The following is a 16,246-nucleotide window of genomic DNA, read 5'->3' on the forward strand; positions in this document are numbered from 1 at the left end:
TGTAGGATTCCAGATACCTCTTCAACAACTTTATTGTCCTGTCCTAATGCCTTCAGAGGTCTGTGGACATTCACTCTGAAATTTCTCATTTCCTTTTACACCTCTCTGTATTTTCCCATTAATCAGCTATTCCTTTGACTTGTTTAACTTCCCCAAATGCACTACCTCATGGGTTTGCCACTTTCCTGCCATCTGATCAGTCCCCTTCTCAGTTATCTTCCTAGCCATCAATTATGCAGCTAATTTTTGTGTCATCTGAAGATTTCATCATGATCCCTATATTTACAAAGCATGTAATGTTATTTTTTATTTTTATTTTTTAACTAGTCTGCCATTTGGAACTTTATCAAAAATCTTACTAAATCCCACATAGATTACATCAACTGCACTATCTTCATCAGTTCTTGTTGTTGTTGCTCCGACGATTCAGTCATAAAGTCAGAGAGTTGTACAGCTTGGAAACAGACTCTTCAAACCAACTCGTCCACACCAACCAGACATCTAAACTGATCTAGTCCCATTTACCAGCATTTTGCCCATATCCCTCTCAATCCTTCTTATTCCTGTACCCATCAAGATGCCTTTTAAATATTGTAATTGTACCTGCCTCCACCATTTCCTCAGGCAACTTGTTCCATACACGTACCACCCCCTGTGAAACAGTTGCCTCTTAGGTCCCTTTTAAAACTTAGCCCTTTCACCTTAAACCCATGTCCTCTACTTTTGGACTCCCCTGCCCTGGGAAAAAGACCTTGACTATGCTCCTCATGATTTTATAAACCTCTTGAAAGTCACCCCTTTAGCCTTTGATGCTCCAGGGAAAAAAGTCCCAGACTATTCAGTCTCTCCCTTTAGCTCAAACACTCCTTTCGAACTTAACAGTATATTTCCAACTGCAAAGAGACCAGAATTGAATGTGGTATTCTAAAAGAGGCCTAACAATATCCATAGCTGCAACGTGACATTCCATCTTCTATACTCAATGCAGTTACCAATGAAGGCAAGCATGTCAAACATCATCTTCACTACCCTATTCACCTGCAACTCCACTTTCAAGGAACTATGCACCTGCACATCTAGGTCCCTTTGTTTAGCAACCTTCTCCAGGTCCCGACCATTAATTTGATAAGTCCTGCCCTGATTTGCTTTACCAAATGCAATACTTCACATTTGTCTAAATTATACTCCATCTCCCATTCCTTGGCAGTTTGGTCTCTCTGATCAAGATCCCACTGGACTTTGTGATAACTTCCTTCACAGTCCACTTGCTACCCATTTTGGTGTCATCTGCAAATTTACTAACCATGCTTCCTATATTCACATCCAGATCATTTATATAAATGATGAAAGCAGTGGACCCTTGCAGCACACCACTGGTCACAGGCTTCCAATCCAAAAAAAACCTTCCATCACCACTCTGTCTCCTACCTTCAAGACAATTTTTTATCCAGTTGGCTACCACCCCTAGATTCCATGTGATCTAACCTTGCAAACTAGTCTACCGTGTGGAATCTTGTTGGATGCCTTGCTGAAGTCATCTTCAGCAACGTTTACTGTTCTGCCTTCTTCATTCTTCTTTGTCACTTGTTGAAATAACTCGATGAAGTTAGTGAGGCACAATTTCGCACGCATAAAGCCATGTTGACTCTCCCTAATCAGACCTTGCCTTTCCAAATGCAAGTAAGTCCTGTCCCTCAGAAGCCCCCCTAACAACTTACCCCTTGGCCAGGCTCACCTGGAAATAGTTCCCTGACATTTCCTTGCACCTTCCTTAAATAATGACATTAGCCCACCTCCAGCCTTCCGACACATCACCTCTGGCTATCGATGATACAAATATCTCCGTAAGGATCCCAACAATCTCGTCCCTAGTTTCCCACAAAGTTATGGGATACACCTGATTGGGTCAGGGATTTATCCACCTTTATGCATCTTAAGAAGTCTAGCACGACCTCTACTGTAATATGGACACTTTTCAGGATAATACTATTTATTTCTCCGAGTTCTCTGTCTTTCCATACCCTTCTCCACAATAAATACTGATGCGAAATACTCGTTTAGTACCTCACCCATCTCCTGCAATTGTACACATAAATGGCTTTGTTGATCTTTAATGGGCCATATTCTCTCCTTAGTTACCCTTTGCCCTTAATGTATTTTTAGAATCTCTTTGAATTCTCCTTAACCCTATTTGCCAAAGCTGTCTCATGTCTCCTTTTTGCCCTCCTGATTTCCCCCTTAAGAATGCTTGTACTGCCTTTATACTCTTCTAGGGATTCATGCGGTCCCATCTGACATTTTTTCTTGACCAGACCCTCAATTTCTCTAATCATCCAACATCCCCTACACCTACCAACTTTGCCCTTTGCATGAACAGGAACATACTGGCTCTGAACTCTTGTTCTCTTTTTTTTAAACAGTCTTTCACTTTCCAATCATCCTTTTACCTGCAAATAATCTCTCCCAATCAATAATTGAAAGTTCTTGCCTAATACTGTCAAAATTGGCCTTACTCCAATTTAGAACCTTAACTTTTAGATCATGTCTATTCTTTTCCATAGCGATTTAAAAATTAATAGAATTATGATCACTGGCCGCTAAGTGCCCCCTTATTGACACCTTAGTTACTTGTCAAAAAATGTGGTGCTGGAAAAGCACAGCAGGTCAGGCAGCATCTGAGGAGCAGGAGAGTTGTTCCGGGCATAAGCCCTTCATCAGGATGTTGACTGTCCTACTGTGCTTTTCCAGCGCCACACGTTTTGACTCTGATCTCCAGCATCTACAGTCCTCACTTTCACCTTAGTTAATTGCCCTGTCTTATTTCCCAACAGACGGTCACATTTTGCTCCTTCTCTAGTAGGTACATCCCCATACTGAATCAGAAAATTTTCTTGTACACACTTAAATTCCTATCCATACAAGCCCTTAACAGTGTGACCGTCCCAGTCTATAGTTGGAAAGTTAAAATCCCATACCATTACAACCCTATTATTTTACAGATAACTAAAATTGCCTTACACATTTGCTTCTCAATATCCTGTTGACTACTGGGGGGGGGCCTATAGTACAATCTCAATAAGGTGATCATCCCTTTTGTATTTCTCAGTTCCACCCATGTAACTTCACTGGACATTCTCCAAGGAATACCCTCCCTAAGTTCAACCGTAATGTTATCCTTAATCAAAAACGCCTCTTCCCCCTCTTCCCTTGCTCCCTTTTCTACCCTTCCTATAGCATTTGTATCCTAGAACATAAGCTGCGAATCCTGCTCTTCCCTGAGCCACATTTCTGTAATAACTATGATATTCCAGTCACATGTTCCCAATCATTTCCTGAGTTCATCTGTCTTACCTGTCAGGCCTTTTGCAATGAAATAAATGCAGTTTAATTTATCAGTCTTACCTCATTCTCTACCTTGCTCTTGCTTGCCTTGACTATTTAACTTGCTCATCTTCTCTAATGTATCAGCCTCAGACATCTCTTTTCTCTCTACCTCGATGGGGGGCCCCCCAATTAGTTTAAAACCTCCAAGTATCTTGGATATTGGTTCCCTTCCACTTCAGGTGTAACCTGTTCCTCTTATACAGGTCACCTCTACCCCAAAAGAGATCCTAATGATCCAAGAAATATGAATCTCTGCCCCCTTTTCCAACTCCTCAGTCACACATTCATCTGCCCTATTCTCCTATTCTCACTAGTACCTGACACCAGGAGTAATCCAGATATTACTACCCTTGAGGACCTGTTTTTTAACCTCCTGCCTAATTTCCTATGCTCTCTCTGCAGAAATTCCTCCCTTTCTCTTCCAGTGTTGTCGGTACTAACGTATACAATGACCTTCTGTCGGTCACTCTCCTTTGAGAGTATTCTGTTTCCTGTCCAAGGCATCCTCGATCCTGGCACCAGGGAGGCAACATACCATTCTGATGCCTTGCTGTTGGGTGCAGAAATGTCTGCATGCACTCCTGACTAGAGGGTCCCCCATCATAATCGATCACTTGGAACATGACATACCCCTCATTAAAGTAGAGCAGTTTCAATACTAGAAACCTGGCTGTCAGTGCTATGTTCACCTGAGAGGCCATCACCTGATATTATTCAAAACAGCATACATGTTGAGATGGGGTTAGCCACAGGAGATTCCTGAACTACCTCCCTACCCTCCTCCCTACCTTTCCTAGTTGTAACCCATCTACCTGACTCTGTGATTTTTTTCTATTTTCCTGAAACTGCCAACCATACATCCCCGACTCCTATAAATTCCTCATTGTCTCTAATTGCCACTCCAACCAATCTCTGCGCCTTAAACAATCTACCCACCCAGAATGTGCACAAAAACCAATCACAACACACTTTCTCAAAGCTCACCGTTAGTACAGTCTTGCTACTCAAAAACACTGCTCCAGGATAACTTAATCAGAGTGTGGTACTGGAAAAGCACAGCCAGTCAAGCAGCATCCGAGGAGCAGGAGAATCAACATTTCAAGCATAGGTTCTTCATCAGGAATGCAGCTTATGCTCGAAACATTGATTTGCCTGCTCCTCGGATGCTACCTGACCAGCTGTGCTTTTCCAGTACCACACTCTTCAACTCTGATCTCCAGCATCTCCAGTCCTCACTTTCTCCCAGGATAACCTAATACCTATCTTTTACCCTAAAAATTTAATTAAGAGACAAATCTCAGTAACATAATAAAAAAACTGTCACCCTACTATATAGAAAGCAGACGAAGATTTATACGTTTTCTAAGTCTTAAAATCAAACACTTAGCTGATCAGGCTCTGAAGTCACTGATCACTCCAAGCTGTTGTATGTAGCTCTGATAATGAGGTATCCCAAGGTCAGGGTTATACTGCACTGCACTGTTTGTTTTCCTTTGACCATCTCCAGAGGTGATTGTAATTTCAGTCAACTGTTGACATTGGGGTAAAAACAATGACTGCAGATGCTGGAAACCAGATTCTGGATTAGTGGTGCTGGAAGAGCACAGCAGTTCAGGTAGCATCCAAGGAGCAGCTAGATCGATGTTTCAGGCAAAAGCCCTTCATCAGGAATAAAGGCAGTGAGCCTGAAGCGTGGAGAGATAAGCTAGAGGACGGTGGGGGTGGGGAGAAAGTAACATAGAGTACAATGGGTGAGTGGGGGAGGGGATGAAGGTGATAGGTCAGGGAGGAGAGGGTGGAGTGGATAGGTGGAAAAGGAGATAGGCAGGTAGGACAAGTCCAGACAAGTCATGGGGACAGTGCTGAGCTGGAAGTTTGGAACTAGGGTGAGGTGGGGGAAGGGGAAATGAGGAAACTGTTGAAGTCCACATTGATGCCCTGGGGTTGAAGTGTTCCGAGGCGTAAGATGAGGCGGTTTTTTTCCTCCAGGCGACTGGTGGTGTGGGAGCGGCGGTGAAGCAGGCCCAGGACCTCCATGTCCTCGGCAGAGTGGGAGGGGGAGTTGAAGTGTTGGGCCACGGGGTGGTGTGGTTGATTGGTGCGGGTGTCCTGGAGATGTTCCCTATGGGCGCCTCCTAGCAGAGCGCTTGTCTCCCCAACGTAGAGGAGACCGCATCGGGAGCAACGGATACAATAAATGATATTAGTGGATGTGCAAGTAAAACTTTGGATGTGGAAGGCTCCTTTAGGGCCTTGGATAGAGGTGAGGGAGGATGTGTGGGTGCAGGTTTTACAGTTCCTGCGGTGGCAGGGGAAGGTGCCAGGATGGGAGGGTGGGTTGTAGGGGGGCGTGGACCTGACCAGGTAGTCACGGAGGGAATGGTCTTTGCGGAAGGCGGAAAGGGGTGGGGAGGGAAATATATCCCTGGTGGTGGGGTTCATTTGGAGGTGGCGGAGATGTCGGCAGATGATTTGGTTTATGCGAAGGTTGGTAGGGTGGAAGGTGAGCACCAGGGGCGTTCTGTCCTTGTTACGGTTGGAGGGGTGGGGTCTGAGGGCGGAGGTGTGGGATGTGGACGAAATGCATTGGAGACATTCACTACTTGATTCTTTTGATATGTTCTTGTTGACCTCTAGCGCCATTCTCTGACCTCTCCATGTGGCCACTCTCCTGAAACTTAGTTTCCTGTTCTCTCTCTTCCCTCCTGTTTAGAGTACTGTTATTTTTGATTTTTTGAAAGTTCCATAAACAATGCAAAACGTATAAAAACAATAATTACTGCTCAAGAAAGTGAGAAATTAGCTTCGACACTGAAAAACCTCAAGAAAAAGGAGCAGCACTTACAACCAGGATCTTTTCCTGTCCATCATTTTGTCCACTTTTGCCTCAAGTTAGTCAGACAAGTGTAACAAATGTATGTTGAATGTTCCTGATTAATTTGTGCCTTTCTAAGTGACAGCATATCTTGCTTCTCGGAGTTGATTCCAAATTGAATTCTAGTATTGATTTGCCATATTAGCTGTAGGAAGTTGCTACCTTAAATACATTCTTGAAAAATGAATTGATATAATAAATGGGTTATAAGAGTTGTCAGTGTATTGCCAAATTTGATATTTGAGCCAATACGATTTCTAATTAAAATGAACCAAATTTTGGTCCATGGCATTGCCTACTCAAATTTTCATATCCATAACTCAATAACTGTTGAAATTATTATAGTCATTAGTTATAGGCCTAGCATCTCCATTTAGCTAGGGGGTTGTCTTTTGATGTTATTTCCTCATCAAAATCTTTCACAATCACTTGTATTCCTGCTATTGGCAAAGGGCAAACAGAAAAAAAACACTACTGAGCTTTAAAAAACATCAACACCACAGCAGAAACTTTTCTAATATAGTGACTTTAACGTTGATAAAGACCCCAAAGTACTTCAAATAAGCATGGTGGCACAGTGGTTAGCACTGCTGCCTCACAGCGCCTGAGACCCGGGTTCAAGACCCGGGTTCAATTCCTGCCTCAGGCGACTGACTGTGTAGAGTTTGCACATTCTCCCCATGTCTGCGTGGGTTTCCTCCAGGTATTCTGGTTTCCTCCCATAGTCCAAAGATTTGCAGGTCAGCTGAATTGGCCATGCTAAATTGCCCGTAGTGTTAGGTAAGGGGTAAATGTAGGGGTATGGGTGGGTTGCGCTTCGGCGGGTCGGTGTGGACTTGTTGGGCCGAAGAGCCTGTTTCCACACTGTAATGTAATGTAATCTAATCTAAGCACAAGGTAAAAATGAACTGCAACTTAGTTATTGTGCATATTAAAGATTATCGCACAAAATAGGAATCTACAGTGTTAGGTGGATTGAGTGAGGATTGTGGATTGCTTAACACACATAGTCAGGATTAATGGATCTTTTTTTTCATATTGCAAAGATGTAACTAGTGGAGTGCCATGACGATCAGTCTTGACACCTCAATTATTTCCTATCTATGGAAGTGGGAAGGCACATTATTGTAAGGACATAAGGAATCTACAGTGGTCTATAGATAGGTTAAGTGAGTGGGCAAAAATTTGGCTGTTAGAGTTTAATGCTGGAAAGTGTAAGGTCATGCAATTTGATAGAAGAAATGGAGAGTGACTCTTGTACAAAAATATACAGTTAAGAAGGCTCTGGGTGGTCTTGTACATGAAACAAAACGTTAGCAAGCTGGTGCAGTGAGTAAGTAGGAGGCAAATAGAACTTTGACCATTATTAGAGGTTTGCAGTTTTAAAATAGGGAAGTCTTGTTAGGGTATTGGTGAGGCTATACGTGTGGTACTATGTACAGTTTTGGATTCAGTATTTAAGAGGCAGTTCAAAAGAAATTGATCAAGCTGGTTCTTGGGCTGAAGGTCATAACTTATCAAGAACAGCTAAACAGCTTAAGCTGTTATTCATTTGAGTGTAGAAGAATGAGGGGTGATCTGATTGAAAAATACAAACTCTGGACTTGACACGATAGATGTTGAGAAGATATTTCCACTAGGGGGAGCCATTCAAACTATGGGACATAGTTACTGCAGAATAAAAGGAACTCATTTAAAACCCGAGATGTGAAGGAATTTATTTTCCCAGAGGTTGGAAGTGTCTGGAATTCTCAACCCTAGAGAGTTGTAGAGTTAGATCACTGGCAGTTTTTTTTTTTGAAACTTTAAGGAATTGAGTGCTATGAGGAACAGGAACGAAAATGTAATCGAGGCCTGGGGCAAATCAGAAATGATGTTATTAAATGATTGAGCAGGCTTGAGGGGCCAAGTGGCCTACTGCTGCTCCCATTTCTTATGTTCTTTATAAAGAAGCAAATATTCAAGGTGTGATCAAAAGTTTGCTCAAAAAGATGACTTTGAATGAGGACTATAAAGTAGGAGAGGAGAAAGACCAAGGTGCATGGCCTTCAGTGAGATGATGGACAAGAGGACCATCTGTTCGTGGGAAGAAAAAGCATGATTGAGGCTCCAGATGGGTCCGTGAGTCAATATTTACCAAAGAAGGGGACTTTGCCAAAGCTGTGGTAAATGGGGAGGCTGGGATACTGGATAAGATAAAAATAAATATACAGGAGGAACTAAAAATGCTGGCAGTACTTAAACCTGACAAGTCATTCTATCCACATTAGAGGCATTCCAAATTGTTGAGTGGTGCAAGGGTAGAAGTTGCACAGGTTATGACTATTGGTTCTCCTTCAATATTTGGAAGGTACCAGAGGACTGGAGGATTACCAGTGTTACATGCTAATTTAAAGTAAGTTGAGCACAGATAAATCTAGAAATTATAGGCCAGTTTATTGAGCATCAGTGGTGGGAAAGTTTTTGGAAAAATAATTTTGGAGAAAATCAACAGCCACATGGAGAAGCATGTAATAATAAAGGAACACCTGTATGGACGTGTTAAGAGCAAGTCATGTTTGATTAACTTGATTTTTGTGATTGGGTTAGGAAGAGAAATTACTGATTAGATTAGATTCGATTCGATTCCCTACAGTGTGGAAACAGGCCCTTTGGCCCAACAAGTCCACACCGACCCTCCGAAGAGTAACCCACCCAGACCCGTTTCCCTCTGACTAATGCATCTAACACTATGGTAAAAACAATGACTGCAGATGCTGGAAACCAGATTCTGGAATAGTGGTGCTGGATGGGCAATTTAACATGACCAATTCACCTGACCTGCACATCTTCGGACTATAGGAGGAAACCGGAGCACCCAGAGGAAACCCACGCAGACACTGGGAGATTGTGCAACTCCGCACAGACACTAGGAGATTGTGCAACTCCACACAGACAGTCACCCGAGGCTGGAATCAAACCTCGGAAGCTGCAGGTGGAAAAGCATTTTTATTCAATGAACATTTACGGATTGGAAAGCACTGTCTAATGTGCTGAGGAGTACCAATTGAATAGCACCCTTCATTGGATTTGGATAAATTATTGAATGAGGAATTGAGGAAAGAGAGAAAGTGTGCATAACTAGATTGCTGTTTGAAAGAGCTGTCACAGGATAGCTTCCTATTGTGTTCTAGGATTCTCGAAGCTCAGATCAGTGGAATGAATAATTGGTATAGGGTGAGGATTGATGGAGCGAGAGTGAAGGCAAAGAGTACCTGTGGAGTGATTTAAATGCACATTTGGGAATTTTAAAATTGAGGTTTTATGGGGAATGTGTGCCATCATAGATTAGTGAGGGGTAATGTATGAGCATGACTTTGCATGAGATGGGATTTCTCAATGTGCTGAAATTTGGAGTCGAGAATAAATGGATGGCCAGTAGAAAAATTGAACATTTTAGCTACACAGTGTCCTTTTGAGACTTTTGAAAGCGGTTGAAAATCTTATTGTTTACACATAGGGCGGCATGGTGGCTCAATGGTTAGCACTGGTGCCTCACAGCACCAGGGACCCGGGTTCAATTCCCGGCTCGGGTGACTCTGTAGAGTTTGCACATTCTCCCTGCGTCTGCATGGGTTTCCTCCCACAAACCAAAGATGTGCAGGTTAGGTGAATTGGCCATGCTAAATTGCCCATAGTGTTAGGTGTATTAGTCAGGGGTAAATATAGGGAAGGGGAATGGGTCGGTGTGGGCTTGTCGGACGAAATGTCCTGTTTCCATACTGTAGGGAATCTAATTCCATCCAGACCCACATTTTGTATGGTAAATTGTTAGGAAGGCACACAGAATTGTTATGGTGCAGGCACAATCAATAAATCATGTCTTATAAGATGTGTTTCGGCAAATGGCTTGGAAAGGATGATATTCTTTAACAGAATTTGAACTCATGAAGAAATATGATTTCCGTACTTTGTTTATTGTCATACTAAAACCTTTATTTTTGCCACTGTTTTTATAGTTTTGATTAATAAGCAGTCCAATGTGATTCATGGTGTAAAAACTCTACCCCGCACTAAAAATGATCAGTTATTCATACTAACCTCAATAGACAATAGGTGCAGGAGTAGGACATTCAGCCCTTTGAGCCTGCACCACCATTCAACATGATCATGGCTGATCATTCCTAATCAGTATCCTGTTCCTGCCTTATCTCCATAAACCTTGATTCCACTATCTTTGAGAGCTCTATCCAACTCTTTCTTAAATGAATCCAGAGACTGGGCCTCCACTGCCCTCTGGGGCAGAGCATTCCACACAGCCACCACTCTCTGGGTGAAGAAGTTTCTCCTCATCTCTGTCCTAAATGGTCTACCCCGTATTTTTAAGCTGTGTCCTCTGGTTCGGCACTCACCTATCAGCGGAAACATGTTTCCTGCTGCCAGAGTGTGTCCAATCCTTTCATAATCTTATACGTCTCAATCAGTTCCCCTCTCAGTCTTCTAAACTCAAGGGTATACAAGCCCAGTCGCTTCAGTCTTTCAGTGTAAGGTAATCCCGCCATTCCAGGAATTGACCTCGTGAACCTATGCTGCACTCCCTCAATAGCCAGAATGTCTTTCCTCAAATTTGGAGACCAGAACTGCATTCAGTACTCCAGGTGTGGTGTCACCAGGGCCCTGTACAGCTGCAGAAGCACCTCTTTACTTCTGTGCTCAATTCCTCTAGTTATGAAGGCCCGCATGCTATTAGCCTTCTTCACTACCTGCTGTACCTGCATGCTTGCCTTCATTAACTGGTGTACCAGAACACCCAGATCTCTCTGTACTGCGCCTTTACCTAAATTGATTCCATTGAGGTAGTAATCTGCCTTCCTGTTCTTGCCACCAAAGTGGATAACCATCCATTTATCCACATTAAACTGCATCTGCCATGCATCTGCCCACTCACCGAACTTGTCCAGGTCACCCTGTAATCTCCTAACATCCTCATCACATTTCACCCTGCCACCTAGCTTTGTATCATCAGAAAATTTGCTAATGTTATTGCTGATACCATCTTCTATATCATTAACATATATTGTAAAAAGCTGCAGTACCCCACTGGTCACTGCCTGCCATTCCGAAATGGAGCCGTTTATCACTACCCTTTGTTTCCTATCTGCCAACCAATTTTTAATCCAATCTAGTACTTTGCCCCAATACCATGCGCCCTAATTTTACTCACTAACCTCCTGTTTGGGACTTTATCAAAAGCTTTCTAAAAGTCCAGGTACACTACATCCACTGGATCTCCCTCGTCCATCTTCAGAGTTACATCCTCAAAAAATTCAAGAAGATTAGTCAAGCATGATTTCCCCTTCATAAATCTATGCTGACTCTGTCCTATCCTGTTACTACTATCCAGATGTGCCGTAATTTCATCGTTTATAATAGACTCCAGCATCTTCCCACCACTGAGGTCAGACTAACTGGTCTATAATTTCCTGCTTTCGCTCTCCCACCTTTCTTAAAGAGTGGTATAACATTAGCCACCCTCCAATTCTCAGGAACCGACCCCAAATCTATCGAACTCTGGAAAATAATCACAAAAGCATCTACGATTTCCCGAGCCACCTCCTTCAGTACCCTGGGTTGCAGACCATCAGGCCCCGGAGACTTATCCACCTTCAGACCTAACTGTCTCTCCAACATCAAATCCTGGCAAATATAAATTCACTTCAGTTCAGGTCCTTCAGCCACTGTTACCTCAGGGAGATTGCTTGTGTCTTCCCCAGTGAACACAGATCTGAAGTACCCATTTAATTCCTCTGCCATTTCTTTGTTCCCCGTAATATATTCCCCTGTTTCTGTCTTCAAGGGCCCAATTTTAGTCCTAACCATTTTTTTGCCTTGCACATACCTAAAAAAGCTTTTACTATCCTCCTTTATATTATTGGCCAATTTACCTTCGTACCTCATTTTTCCTCTGCGTATTTCCTTCTTAGTAATCCTCTGTTGCTCTTTAAAAGCTTCCCAGTCCTCAGTTTTCCCACTTATCTTTGCTATGTTATACTTTTTCTCTTTTAACTTTATATGTTTCTTAACTTCCCTCGTCAGCCACGGTCGCCCATGCCTCCTCCTGGGATCTTTCTTCCTTTTAGGAATGAACTGATCCTGCAACTTCTGCATTATACACAGAAATATCCGCTATTGTTCCTCCACGGTCATCATTGCTAAGGTGTTGCACCATTGAACTTTGGCCAGCTCCTCCTTCATAGCTCCATAGTTCCCTTTATTCAACAGAAGTACTGTCACTTCCGACTGTACCCTCTCCCTCTCAAATTGCAGATTGAAGCTTATTGTATTATGGTCACTACTTCCCAATGGCTCCTTCACTTCGAGGTCTCTGACCAATTCTGGGTCGTTACACAATACCAGATCCAGAATTGCCTTCTCCCTGGTCGGCTCCAGCACCAGCTGCTCTAAGAATCCATCTGAGGCACTCCACAAAGTCTCTTTCTTGAGGTCTAATGCCACCTTGATTCTCCCAGTCTACCTGCATGTTAAAATCCCCCATAACAACTGTAGTAACATCTTTGCGACAGGCCAATTTCAGCTCCTGATTCAACTTACATCCGACATCCAGACTACTGTTTGGGGGCCTGTAGATAACTCCCAAGAGGGTCTTTTTACCCTTAGTATTTCGCAGCTCTATCCACACTGACTCTACATCCCCTGACTCTAGGTCCCCCCGCGCAAGGGACTGAATATCCTCCCTTACCAACAAGGCCACCCCACCCCCTCTGCCCGTCAGTCTGTCCTTACGATAGCACGTGTAGCCTTGAATATTCATTTCCCAGGCCCTGTCCACTTGAAGCCATGTCTCAGTTATCCCCACAATATCGTATCTGCCAATTTCCAAAAGAGCCTCAAGCTCATCCATCTTTTGTCTAATGCTTCGTGCATTCATGTATAGTATTTTTAATTTGTTACTGCTCTCACCCTTCCCATCAACCCCTATTTTACTCAACCTTACAGCATGATCCCTTTCCGAGTTTTCTGCCTCGTTGATACAGTTGTCTTTCTTGACTTCTCTTGTTCTAACTTTCCCTTCAATTTCCTTTTTAAACATCTAGTTTGTCCCCTCCCCCCCGCTACTTAGTTTAAATGTAGCGGTGCTGCAGTAGAAAACCTGCCTGCCAGAATGCTGGTCCCTAAGCTATTAAGATGCAAACCGTCTCTCTTGTAGAATTTATGCTTACAACAAAATATACCCCAGTGATCCAAGAACTTAAATCCTTGCTTCCTGCACCAGTTCCCCAACCACACGTTCAAGTCCATTATCTCCCTGTTTCCGGCCTCACCAGCCCGAGGAACTGGAAGCAAACCGGAGATAACCACCTTGGACGTCCTGCTTTTCAGCTTTCTTCCTAGTTCTCCGAAGTTCCGCTGTAGTATGTTCCTCCTCTTCTTCCCGACATCATTTGTGCTGACATGTACCACCACCTCTGGCTCTTCACCCTCGTCCTTGAGGATTTCCTGCACTCTGTCCGCGATGTCTTTCACCTTGGCACTAGGAAGGCAACACACCATCCTTAAATCCCGTCTGCTGCCACAAAAACCCCGGTCAGTTCCTCTCACGATGGAGTCCCCTATTACCACGGCTCTGTGCGATGTCTGACTCTTCCGCTCTGCCTCTGCGCCAACGTTTGATTGACAGACCTGGCCGCCTTGCGAACTGGCAGTGTCATCAGTCTCTATTGTTTCCAAAAGCTTCAACTTGTTCATGACAGGTACTTCTCCCAGGGTCTCTTGCACCTGTCTCCTCTCTGCCTTCCTCATCGTCTGCTCTCTTCTGGCATGATTGGTGTAATAACCTCGCTGAAGGTCTTTTCCAGAAAGACCTCGTTCTCTTGAATGAGCCTAAGGTCCTCGAGTTCTTTCATCAGCGCTGCAATATGCTCGGTCAATAGCTGAATGTGCACACACTTTCCACACACATACAAGCCAGACACACCAGAGTCGTTGACCTCCCACATCAAGCATGTAGCGCACTGAACCAGCTGGGCAGTCATGTCTTCACCCTCTTCAACTGTGGTGTAATCACTTCACTCAACCTCCTTGTCAAAGATTCCTGAGCTGAAGCCTCACTCTTCAATCCAAACTTCCTTAGACCCTCTCTTTGTGGCAAGTCTGTGGACTCTTAATTTAGGTTAGAGCAGGAGGGAGGGAGGGAGACTCTACTTTGTAGGACCTGGGGTTTAGAACTCACCCTCTCTAATAGCAATCACTTACCTTCCCGACCGGCTTTGCGCTCCGCCTGAACTTCCGCCCAGCTCCTGCCGCTCTCTGCTGCGAAAAGTTTGGTATGTTATTCTGACCTTCAGTGGGCTGTGATTACTAATGTTTCTGTTATGGTTCGTGATTAGAATATAATGCTGTTGTGTCATTTTATGACGTGTTAGATTGAGCATTTATTGTAATTTGAGTGTATCAGCATCCATACTCCTAGATGTTAAACTGGGAGAAGGGACTGTAGAGATATACTAATGAACAACTTTAAAATTCAAGTATTCAATTATTCTCTTTGTGTGAACCAAATATGTAGTTGATCAAAAGATACCTGATCAGTTCGTCACCCACGTGATGCTCATCTCTGATCATTTAAACTATCACCATGAACCATAGCCTTATGTGAACCATGGTTTGCCCCTGGGAAAGTTAGATATGACTCAAGGGCAGGACTTAGGATTTTGGGTGTATTCAGTCATAGAGATGTCCCATTTGCCATCATGATGAAAGTCTGGGTCCAGGTGTTGCATTTCCATCATTAAGGATGGGAAAATGATATGGAAGGGTAATGTGTGTTAAGGGGGTTGAGGGGTGAAGAGAACTAGCCCTCAGAATGCATTATACTCGGTTTTTGTGATTGTTTTGAATGCAATTGCCATTTATAATGTGTGTTAATTGCCAAGCATCTGTTAGGCTGTATTCTACTAACAGTTTAACATTAAATGCATTATTTTAATTGGTGGATTCTTCAAATATCAGGTTATATTCAAGAGGAGAAGATTGAAATTGCTCACAGGCACTTGATCCCTAAACAGTTAGAACTGCACGGGCTAACACCCCAACAGATCCAAATTCCAAAAGAGGCAACCGAAGATATCATCAGCAGGTCAGTGTGTTTTATATCAAAAATCATCTGTCCAAAGTTTTTTGTTAGTTATGGTATGGTTTAACTTATTCAATTTCAGGACTGGATTGCTTAATTGCTTAAGATTAGAGCAAGGGAAGGAGCTGCATGTTACTTTTTGACATTAAATTTATTTCTCAAGTTATAGTAAAGAAGCTGAAAGAGTGGTTAGAGATGTTACTTAAGTAGATATTGTGGTGATTGATAAATATAAGAATAAAATTAATTTTTGTTTTAAGTAAATAAACAATATGAATGGAATTGTGAAAAGCACATGGAAAATATTTTGAAGATATTGTATAGAAACAAATAGTGATGTTAGTAGTCAGGCAGCTCAGTTTGCTGAATTTATTTTACTTACAATACGCCAGAAATAATAAAGAGAATGTAATTGAAACATATCAAATGCTTCAAATATTGGTAAAGTGAAATGAAAAAGAAATTCAATATAGCAAACTTGGCTCAAATCAGCAAAAAACTATAACCTAAAAACTATAAATACTGCGATCTACTGCAATATCCCAATATTTATGTTGTAAATAAAATATAACAGTAATGTAAAAATCCCAGGCATTACATTCCTATTACAGTCGTGTCTGATATAACATTTTAGTTCTGTTCTCGTGTGATCTCACGTTATAAGGAAATCTCAATACCCAGGCCATGTAAACTAAAGGGGCCAGAATAGCCTTATAGCCAATACAGGTAAGGAATGTTCGCATTCTTCAAATAGCAGTCTAAACTCTTCAATCGCAGTAAAGCCAATTCGCATTGAAGAAACGTGTTATAGCAGAACCGACTGTACTTTTTGAGTGGTTTTACATTGATTTTAG

At 42.7% G+C, this 16,246-nt stretch overlaps 1 protein-coding gene across 1 annotated transcript in view; it reads left to right on the top strand.

Moving 5' to 3' along the window:
- lonp2 (lon peptidase 2, peroxisomal) overlaps window positions 1-16,246 on the top strand; it is a 119,936-nt gene that overhangs the window by 47,250 nt on the left and 56,440 nt on the right. The window contains exon 10 of the mRNA XM_043706924.2: window positions 15,269-15,395. Within this exon, the coding sequence (XP_043562859.2) occupies window positions 15,269-15,395 (127 nt within the window). The remainder of the gene's footprint in view (window positions 1-15,268; window positions 15,396-16,246) is intronic.

Source organism: Chiloscyllium plagiosum, unplaced genomic scaffold (genome assembly GCF_037043375.1).
Source record: "Chiloscyllium plagiosum isolate Xiang-an unplaced genomic scaffold, Cpla_swu_hap1 HiC_scaffold_17, whole genome shotgun sequence".
NCBI classification, from domain to species: Eukaryota; Metazoa; Chordata; class Chondrichthyes; order Orectolobiformes; family Hemiscylliidae; genus Chiloscyllium; species Chiloscyllium plagiosum.